Source organism: Micromys minutus, assembly GCF_963924665.1.
Source record: "Micromys minutus genome assembly, chromosome: 31".
NCBI classification, from domain to species: Eukaryota; Metazoa; Chordata; class Mammalia; order Rodentia; family Muridae; genus Micromys; species Micromys minutus.
In genome coordinates, this window is record NC_137966.1 from 16,338,773 (window position 1) to 16,349,844 (window position 11,072).

At 49.3% G+C, this 11,072-nt stretch overlaps 1 protein-coding gene across 1 annotated transcript; it reads left to right on the plus strand.

Moving 5' to 3' along the window:
- Positions 1-2,999: 2,999 nt before the first annotated feature.
- On the plus strand, positions 3,000-10,861 carry LOC308440158 (serine protease 41; the record flags this gene model as incomplete). Its single annotated transcript, XM_080942132.1, has 7 exons — positions 3,000-3,066; positions 3,158-3,184; positions 3,270-3,302; positions 3,516-3,684; positions 4,439-4,719; positions 10,145-10,302; positions 10,634-10,861. 7 exons carry the CDS (start codon positions 3,000-3,002, stop codon positions 10,859-10,861), a joined length of 963 nt encoding a protein of 320 aa, XP_080798258.1.
- Between the last annotated feature and the right edge of the window lie 211 nt (positions 10,862-11,072).

The window sequence follows — 11,072 nt, forward strand, 5'->3', positions numbered from 1 at the left end:
CAGAGCCTCCCCAGGCCCTTAAGGTAACACAAGTAGCCTATCTCTACAGCCCATCTTCAGGGAAGAAGTGAGGTACTTTGGGAAGAGTTTCAATGTAATTATGCCTCACTGTACACACAGGATTGTGTCACGCTTCTATCCAAATTATACTGTACTTAAATAATCCTGCAATAAATTGTCTGGTGTCAGACTCTTAAAGTTTGAACCAACACTGGTTACAGAGTCCTGGTGGACTGATTTCCTTCTTGCCTTTTGTGGATTGTTACTCTGCTGGCCCTGGTGTTTGCAGAGCTCCCCACAGCTGTGATCTTAAAAAAAAAAAAAAAAAAAAAAAAAAAAAGAGGCCTGACCAAAATAACTTAGGAGGGCCTGAAGGAAGGCAAGAGAATAGACACCTCCCACCAAGGTTAATGACCGACATTCAGTTTCTGGAACCCACGTGGCGGAAGGAGAGAACCATCTTCTGGGTGTTGTCCTCTGAGATCAACACTCATGCCATGGCACACATACACACACACACACACACACACACACACACATACACACACATACACACACACACATACACAGACACACACACACACATACACACACACACACATACACACACACACATACACAGACACACACACACACATACACACACACACACATACACACACACACACATACACACACACACACATACACACACACACACACATACACACACATACACACACACATACACACACACACACACACATACACACACACACACACATACACACACACACACACACATACACACACACACACACACACAAACACTAATAAATAAATGTAATTTAGGAGCTGTGAGACATGGCTCAGCAGTAGAATTGTTTGGTGTTCTTTCAGAGGATCAGAATATGGTTTCTGGAAATCACATCAGACATCTCAAAACCAACTATGGCTTCATTTCCAGGGGATGAAAGCCAGACAGAAAGCCAGATGTGTCGGCACATGCCTTTAATCTCAACACTCGGGGCAGGGGCAGACAGATCTCTGTGAGGTCAAGGCCAGCCTGGTTTACAAATTGAGTTTCAGGACAGCCAGGGCTGTTACACAGAGAAACCCTGCCTCAAAAAGAAAGGAGGAGAAGGAAGAAGAGAAGAAGGAGGAGGGGGAGGAGGAGGAGCCAGCAATGCCAGACACAATGGCGCACACCTTTAATCTCAGCACTTAGGAGGCAGAAATGGGCTGGTCCTTCTGAGTTTAAGGCCAGCTTGGTCTATAAATTGAATTCCAGAACAGACAGAGCACACAGAGAAACCTTGCCTCAAGAGAGCAAAATAAATAAATAATATTTTAAACTTACTTTATTTTATATGTCTGAGTATTTTGTTTGGATGCATGTTTGTACAAGATTCCACCTCCAAGCTAACTCAATAAATAGATAAGGGAAGAAAGGTTTGTTTTGACACATAGTCCCAGACTACACGCATCACTACAGGGAACTCACGGGGGCAGGAATTCAAGGAGCAGCTCACTCGGTATCCACTGTGAAGATGCTGAGAGCCATCGGTGCTATGCTCAGCCCAGTGTCCAGCCCCAGGTAGATGTTCCACATTTAGGGTAGGTGTTCTGGTTTGTCTTGTCAACTTGACATGTTAAGTCCCCTAGAAGGAGAAACCTCCCCTAAGGAACTGCCTCTATCAAATGGGCCTGTGGGCATAACTGTTGGTCATTTTCTTGATTATTGCTAAGGAAAAGCCAGTCCATAGTGGGCGCTGTCACCCCTGGGTAGGAGTATTGAAGAAAGCAGGCTGAACAAGCCCAGGTGACCAAACCAGTAAACAGCACTCCTTCATGGCCTCTGTCTCAGTTCCTACCCCCAGATTTTCGCCCTGGCTTCTTTTGGTGGTGAACTGTAACCTGTAAGCCACATATACCTCCCTGCCCCCACCCCTCCTACCAGGTTACTTTTGGTCATGGCGTTTATCACAGCAACAGAGAAAACCACGGACAGTATGTCTTCCCATTTCGGTTAACCCTACTGAGAAGGTCTCTTACAGGTCTGCTGATGTAGATAACCCTCATTGAGACTCCCTTCCCCTGTGACTTATGAGCCCAGATTCCGCCGAGCTAAGGGCTGAAATTAGCTATCACAGTTCTCCAGTGACTGAGATCAAAACCAAGGCCCTGGTGCAGCTAAGCAAGCATCTTACCACTTGAGCCTTCCCGATAGGTCCTTCTAGTGGACAGGTCTTTATTTTCGGTTGTTGCTCAGTGCTGGGCTAACTTCCTGGGACTCACGAGTCCTTACTGGGAGTACCAAGCACTGTCCATTAGTCTGGGCTGGTGAGGAAATCTGGAAGCATATGTCTGATTTTGATAGGTGTCCTTTACTGTATAAACCTTGACCATGTCCTCTGAGTGCTGTAAGAACTTCCAGTCACTCATGGAGCCAGAGGGTTTTGTTGGTTTGTTTGTTTGTTACAGATGTCCAGCTGGTTGTGCATTCAAAGCTGATAATTGCCGACTCAGCATGGTTATATCGGCCCTGACATGTCCCTTTACAAAGGGTAAGCATGTCTGGTGACCAAATATAGTGTGTAGGGCTCATGGCAATGGTAGCAGGTAGAATGTCTGTCCTCCAACAGGGCCAGCCTTTGTTCAGTGCATCCAACAAAAGGCCATCACTTTTAACAACACGTAACACAAGCCAGCGTACCCTAAGGCCTGTTGGTGAGCTTAACCAAGGAGAGCTGGCTGAGGGCCAGTGCCTTGGTCCCACAGAAAGCTGTCGGTACACAAGAGAGAAGGCATCCGGCTCCTGGGCTCTGACAAGAAAAAGCTGGTTGTGGTTCATCGAGTGACACACTCCATGAAAGTGTGTGCTATGGGACCTGCGTGGAGTCAAGCTGGGGGAAGGTGGCCGAGCAAAGCTCTTACTCTGCTGTTTCTCCCGTAGGGGGCGCCACTGAGCCTGGAACTCAGGACGTTAAGGCTGAGCACCCGGCTCTAGAGAGGCCGCCATGGGTGTGCAGGGCCCGATGCTGTTACTGCTGCTGCTGCTGGTGTGCGTGATGCAGGGGAAGCCTGGTGAGCTCAGGAGATGACGGGGGGGGGGGGGGGGGGGGGAGTATGGGAAACTCGGAGGCCCTCTGAAGCTCACCTTCTCACCTCCACTCAGGGCCCCGTGAAGAAAGCCAGGCGGCGGGTGAGGAACCGTGGTCCCTGTGAGAAACACCTCCAGAGGCCAAGCATGAAGAGGTCGCCTCATCTGTTCCACTCCTCCCCCACAGGTCTCAAGACCACTGACATCAAGCTCCTCTCAGGTGACCGAGGCTCTGTGGAGGGCTGGGTCTCCGCGACCCACGTGGGAAGGGTTCCTGCGCCATCTTCTGGCTCTTCCACAAAACCACGGGATGCTGGAGGAAGGGGGTGTACGGTTGCAGGGTTCTCCCCAGCTCCTCCCATACACGTGTACCCTAAGGTCCCTTTGGGCCTTCCTCGGCTGCCCAGCTATGTGTCTTATTTGTCTGTCCCAGTGCCGTGTGGCCGCCGGGCTGACATTCGGTCCCGGATAGTGGGCGGGATAGAATCCGTGCGAGGTCGCTGGCCATGGCAGGCCAGCCTGCGCTTGAACAAGCTCCACCGCTGCGGAGGGAGCCTTCTCAGCGACCGATGGGTGCTCACGGCTGCGCACTGCTTTAGAAAGTGAGTTTGGGATGGTGGCAGGAGCCGGGTGGGGCAGCCTCCCATAATCCTGAGCTGAGCAGCCGCTTACAAATAACCTTCCCCTTGGCCCTGTAGGGAGCCCCACTCTAATTCTTCCAGGATCCAGCATTCCCACGTGGTTTGGGGGTATAGTCCTCAGTGCTCACCGCCCCCTACCAAGTGGAATCAGGAAGGCGCCGGTCTCCTTCCACCTTCCCTTGGAGGAAGACGAGGCAGATCCTAGGCCCACACCAAGGTTGGTTGGTTGGTGCTGTAGCCCAGGTTGGCCTTGAACTTTTCACTTAGCAGAGGATGACTTTGAACTTCTGATCGTCTTGCCGCTACCTCCTGGCATGCCTGGATTTACAGGTCTGCCTGCGTTCATTCAGTGCTGAGGGTCAAACCCGGGGATTCATTCATGCTAAGCAAACACTGAGTTACATCCTCAACCATACCAGATGGTCTGTCCCCCACAGTAGCCTCTCCAGCTTTTGAGTCTTTGCACTACACTTCCTATAGGGAGGCCCAGTGTCCTTAAGAAGTGGCCAGACCACTGGGGACTGTGGTCTTCCTGTTTCTCTCCTCAGAGTGCCAGGAGAAGGAAGCCTGGCTATGCCCTGTCTAGGCTCTGTTCCTTCCAGGGGATCTCAGCAAATAGTACCGGCCCCATGGTGTCACCTCACACAGGAATCCAGTGGGCTCAGGTGGCCAGCAGTCCTCCCAAGGATCTGGTCACTTTCTTCTTCCCCACTAGGTTCCTTGATCCAGCAAAGTGGACGGTCCAACTCGGGCAGCTTACTTCTAAGCCGTCTTTCTGGAACAGGAAGGCCTATTCTGACCGGTACAGGGTAAAAGACATCATCGTAAACTCGGAAGACAAACTGAAGTCCCATGACCTTGCCCTGCTGAGGCTGGCCTCCTCGGTCACCTACAACAAGTACATTCAGCCTATCTGTGTGCGGCCTTCCTTCTTCACCGTCCAGCACCAGCCCAGGTGCTGGGTGACCGGCTGGGGAGTACTTCAGGAAGATCTGAGTGAGATTAGCAACAGAGGGTGGGCATGTGGGTGTGCTGTCTCTGTCCCCTGTTTCAGCCACAGCAGGCCCCGAAACCCTTCTCTGGCCTCGAGCTCCGAGGGTCTCCTGCCTTCCTGCTTGCCCCCCACAATCCCCATGCTTCTCACCATGTTCCCACCTGTGAGGAACTAGCTCCCTTCTATTCTAGAGCAGGTGTGGGCCAGATACGCAGGAGAGGGACTCAGGTTTGCATTCCTCGGCTAGCCAGAATGGGTGCTTAAGGCCTTCTGAGGACGGTCTCCTTGACGCTGATTTAATTTACAAGCCCCGGAGTATTGAAATCACACATTTTAACACGTCAGTGAAACTGTCACCATGATCCTGCCTCTAAGTCCTCACTTGATCAGGTGTGTTCAGGGTGGTGAGGTCATAACGCTGTCACCTCAGTTCACTGGCAACATTTTCATTATCTCGAAAAGATCGGTATATCCCAGCCCTTGGGGAAGGGAAGGAAGGAAGGTTAGGAGTTTGTGGCTGTCCTAAACTCCATATCCTGGACTCTGTAGCAAGTTTGAGACCAGCCTGACTACATGTAGCCTTGTCAAACAAACAAAACCAAGAAAACTTCATACCGCGCGCCCCCGCCATTTCTCTCTGTCTCATTTCCCTAGGTTCCACAGCCCTCGGCAGCCCAGACCTGCTTGCTGTCTCCTTGCTGGCTTGAAATGCTGCAGTACAGTCAGAGAAAAATGGCCTTTTCCCTTGGGATTCTTAAATGTAACCTGGTGTCCTCAATGTTGTCCTCTTGTGGCATTAGTGGGAACTACCTCTTTTTAAGTTGTCATTCTCTTACTGTTAAGGAACCACACAAAGATTGCTCCAACCATTTAGTGTGTTCAGTACTTTTCAACTAGCGACCTTCATTCCCGCCTGGCCTTTACCCCTCATCAGCCCCTCCCCACAGCCCCTGATAATCCACAGCCCAACTTTCTGAGCATGGGGCCATCATTTTATGCCCCAAAATGAAATACAGTTTGTGGTCCTATGAGTCTGGCTTGGTTCACACACCATCCCATCTTCAAGCTTGGGTGCCTTCATTTCTTCCTTTAAAAAAATGATATTTATCTACTCTGTGTTTTTGTGTGTTGTATGTTTGGTATGTGTTGTGTGGTATGTGGTTTGTGTGTAGTATGTGTTACATGTGTGTGCATGTGTGTTATGTGTATATTATATATGTCGTGTGTGTGTGGTGTGTGTACATGTGTTATGTGTGTGGTTTGTGTGTAGTATGTGTTACATGTGTGTATGTGTGTTATGTGTGTATTATGTGGGTGTGTGTGGGTGTGTGTGAGTGTGAGAGAAAGAGAGAGAGAACAGTTTACGAAAGGGGTGGGTTCTTTTCTTCCATTATGTGATTATGTGACCTGGTGATTGAACTTGGCCCACCAGGCTTTGCCTCTGACCACTGAGCCATCTCACCAGCCCTTATTTCTCTTTCTTACCTAATTGCTCTGGGCTAGAGCTTCCAGGATATCATGTGCAAGAAGGAAGCATGCCCACCTCATTATTACTCTGGAGTGAAAGCTTCCTGGTTTTCCACCCTCACACACAATTTAGCTGCGGCTCTGTGGAGGTAGTTTCCTTTGGGTTCTAGCTGGCTTAGTACTTTTATGAATCAGTAGGGAATTTGGGGGTTTTGGGGGTGTATGTGCAAGCCCAGGTCCATAAGTATTACAACCTTGGGTGTCTTCCTCACATGCTCTCTACCTCAGCTTTGATGCATGTATATTTTATGTATTAATAAAGTATGCACACACAAACATACATATATAAAAACATTTATAGTTTTCAGTTTTACTTACTTGGGGGAGGAGTGCACGCATCCAACAGCATGTTTGTGGAGGCCAGAGGACAAATGGCAGGAATCCGTTCTCTCTGGTTACCAGCTCTGGGAATGGAACCCAGGTTGTCAGGCTCAGTAGTAAACGCCTTTACCAGATAAACCATCTCAAGGGTCCCACACTGGGTTTGGTTTGTTTTTTCTGAGTTAGGGGCTCTCTGTGCACCATGAGTGAACCACACTGCTATGCTGGCTGCCTGTGAACCAGAGGGACCCTCCTGCCGTCACCTGCCCAGCACTGGTATTACAGGCCCACTCGGCCACGCCTGCCTGTGGAATTCTGCTTTGTTATGTGGAAGACTATAGAATTTGATCAGATGCTTTCTCTCCGTTGATGGAGACTTTTTTCTTCTGCTAATATCGGTCTCTGCTGTGCTGACTTCCCCACGCTTGTGGTTGTTCGTGAATCACAGCCCTTTCCTGTGCTGATGGGCTCATTGCTACATGCTGAGACACTTTTGTATTTTTTATTATTTATTTCTTTTTTATTATTTATTTATTTGGTGCCATAGGTTCTCTACGTAGCCCTGGATGTCCTGGAACTCACTCTGTAGACCAGGCTGGCCTTAAACTCACAGAGATCCGCCTGCCTCTACCTCTCTAGAAGTGGGTGGCATTTAAGGTATGCACCCCCACTGCACAGCTTTAAGATATTTATAAGGGGTCCTGAGTTCTGGTTTTCTTTTTGGTTTTTATGTTTGTCTAGCTTCAGCCCTTGCTTGTCACTGGCCGAGTGTGTAAATGTTTCTCTGGTATATTTTTAGGGAGAGTTCAGGAAGGAGGACCACAGATCTCTTTTCTTTACTAGTTGGTAAATTCACCAGTGACCCCACCCTGGGCTCTTTTCTTTGTCGGGAAATCCTGATTGCTGATCGTATCTCTTTGTTTATTATGGCTCTATATTGAGCCTGTTTAATAGTGTATGAGATTCCTGGGATTTTTCTGTCCCCTTGGAGGGCAAGCGATCTAATTTGTTGGCATACAACTTAAACTCAGATTTCCTTGTTGTCCGTTTTGTTTTGTCTTTGTCACTGTTCTTTTTTTTTTTTTTTTTTTAAGATTTATTTATTTATTTAATATGAACACGCTGTAGTTGTTTTCAGCCACACCAGAAGAGGGCATCTGATCCTATTACAGATGGTTGTGAGCCACCATGTGGTTGCTAGGATTTGAACTCAGGACCTTTGGAAGAGCACTCAGTGCTCTTAACCACTGAGCCATCTCTCCAGCCCTTTGTCACTGTTCTTATGCAGTAGAGTTGGGGCACGTTACAATATTGTGATCTACATTTCAAGCATGGTGGGTAAGAGGGAGATGCTCAGAAAGACTGAGCCAAGAGCACTGGTGTGGGCTGGCAAGTGGGTGAAGAGAGGCTTGCTGCCAAGTGTAGTGATCTGAGTTCAATTCCCAGGTCCCACTTCATGGGCAGAGTCAGGTGTCCTTTGGCTTTCATCATTGCTTCATCTCCCCCAGCCCCCCTCCTTATAAATAATTTTTGGTAAGAGCGTGGGTTTAGGCTTCTCTGAAAATGGCTATTTTTTGTTTTTGTTTTAAGACAGGGTCTTGCTAAGTTGCTGGCTGCCCCAGAACTCACTGTGTAGATCAGTCTGTCCTTGAACTCACAGAGATCTACCTGCTTCTGCCTCCCTGGTGCTGAGATTAAAGGTTTGCACTACTCTAGGCTGTCCCTTTGCCTCTTAAGATCAGGAGGAATGTCCCCATTTTGTCTTTTGTGCCACTTTCCCAAGAACCAAGTTTTGGGTGCGTTGATTTTTCTGTCTGGTTTGTTTCTCACCCTGACCTCCTCTCATCTGTTTGTTACAGAGTTCCAAACTCACTATATAGCCCAGGCTAGCCTTGAACACGTAGTTTGTCCACCTGGGCCTCCTGGATATAAAATTGTAAGCATTCGTTAACGTCCACTATACATCCATTGTTCTGTTTCTCAGCCAGCTCTCAGACAGGGTTTCTCTGTGTAACCCTGGCTGTCCTGGAACTCTTTCTGTAGACCAGGCTGACCTCAAGCTCAGAGATCTGCCTGCCTCTGCCTCCTGAGTCCTGGAATTAAAGGTGTGCGCCACCTCCATTCAGCCTACCAGCTCTGGATTTAATTTGCCCTTCCTGTTTTCTTACACGTAAAAGGGAAGTCGTTGCTTTATGGTTTCCTTCATTATTAATGTAAGTATTGGCAGCTACCGGTTTCTGCGAATAAACCACTTTTGCAATTTCTCATAAGTTTTGGTCTGTGGGATGTTAATCTTTTTCTTTCTTGCTTTGTTTCTGGGTTAGGTCTTGAATAGCCCAGGCTAATCCTAAACTTTCTACATCTTAGCTGAGAATGGCTTTGAACTTTGGCCTGCAACACCCCCTTGGTTTTCTTGTTGCTACTGCAGCACGGTGTGCTCAAGGTCGGCCAGCCCACGTGTTTCTGTGCAATTCTCCTGCCTCTGCCTCTCATCTTGAAGTGGGATTTCTGGGGTTACAGATGTACAGCTTGAGGGCTGCAGAGATAGCTCAGCGGTTAAGAGCACTGACTGCTCTTCCAGAGGTCCTGAGTTCAAATCCCAGCAACCCCATGGTGGCTCACAACTATCAGTAATGGAATCTGGTGTCTCTGGAGAGAGTGATAGTATACTCACTCACATAAATAAGATAAATAATTCTCTTTAAAAAGAAAAAAAAAAGTAACAGATTCGCACCTCCACAGCTGGTGTTTGCACGGGTTCTGTGGACTGAACTTGGGTGACCAGGTATCTGTGGGGCTTGAACTCTGGTCCTCAGGTTTGTACTGCAAGTGCTTTTCCCCCCATGAGTCCATCCTATTGGCCCTGGGAATAGTTCTTAAATATTCATCTTATTTCAGTGTGTGTATGTGTGTGTCTCTCTATGTGTATGGGAATGTATGCTCACCTGAGTGGGCGTGGGTGTACCCAAGTTCCTGTGTGTGTGTGTGTGTGTGTGTGTCTGTGTGTGGGGGGGGATGTGTGCTCACCTAAGTGTGTACGTGAATTCCTCTGTGTGTGTGTGTGTGTGTGTGTGTGTGCACGCAAGTGCACGTGTGCATACGTGCCAAAAGAAGCACCCATGAAAACTGATACAGATGACTGTGTGTCTTTGTGTGGGTTTTGGGGACTAAACCTGGGTCCTCCCCAAGGGCAGTACGTGCTCTTATCAGTTTTCCAGCCCCACTGAGAACACTTTAAAGACTCACAGTCCTGTCACCTCCATGCTGAGAGTCCAAGCATACACTGCCAAGCTGGTGAATTTGGGAATCTCCATCTTGGGGTCCCGTGTCTCCAAACTATCTCAGCTCCCCAACCCCTCTCTGCCTGTCTCCAGCAGTGGACTCTCCACTGGAGCTAGTCCTTCCAGCGCAGACATGGAGGGACCTTTAACGCTTATGTCCCCACTGGTTCCTTCTGTCTGACTGGATCGTCCATGGTGGGGGGTCATCAGCAGGGGACACCATCCTGTAAGCTATGTCCCCTTGCCCTGGAGAGTAGAGGAGACCATAATACTGCGCTCTGTGTCTTCTTACCCCCAGAGCCTCTGCCGCCACCCTATCACCTCCGAGAAGTACAGGTCACCGTCCTAAACAACAGCAGGTGCCAGGAACTGTTCAGTATAGCCTCCCTACACCACTTGGTCACCAAGGACATGTTCTGTGCTGGTTCTGAGGATGGGAGCGCAGACACCTGCAGCGTGAGTATGCCTGCTCCTCTGGGGAAGTCCCCCCTCTCCCTCGCCACAGGCTGGAGAGCTCTCTCCAGGTCTCTGCCTGCCTTCGCTTCATCTGTGAGAAAACACTTACAGCCTTTAATTACCCAGCCTATAAACTGTCATTTCTCACTTATGGGGTCTTTCTCCTTCACCCCTGAGACCCTCAGAGGTGGAAACCATGGCCCTACTTTTCTGATGAAGGAAGAGGCTGAGGCCCTGCAGCTGCCAGGGGGAGACCTCATCCCGTCTTCTACCCCACAGTGCTCCCTGTCCCCGTGGCCTTTTCCCCAACCCCACCCATGCTGCTCCTCAGGGTGACTCAGGAGGACCCTTGGTCTGCAACATGGATGATCTCTGGTATCAGATTGGAATCGTGAGCTGGGGAATAGGCTGTGGGCGGCCCAAACTGCCCGGCATCTACACCAACGTCAGTCATTACTACAACTGGATCGAGACCATGATGATCCTCAATGGTGCAGTGAGGCATGATCGGGCCCTGCCACTGCTGGTCTTTGCTCTGCTCCAGGCTCTTGGCTCCTGAGGCCCACCTGAGACCATGGGGATGTGGCTTTGGGCTCAAGGTCCCATTGCCTTCTCTGCAGCCCCAGGACATTCAGTATAGGGTAGGGACATCCTACTTCACCAAGCCCCTGTCTTGTCTTCTTTACCAATAAACTCCCTGTGCATGTCTGAACTGGCACTTTGCCGAACATTGTGGAGACCTTGTGACTTCCTGGACACTTCCCTGTGTT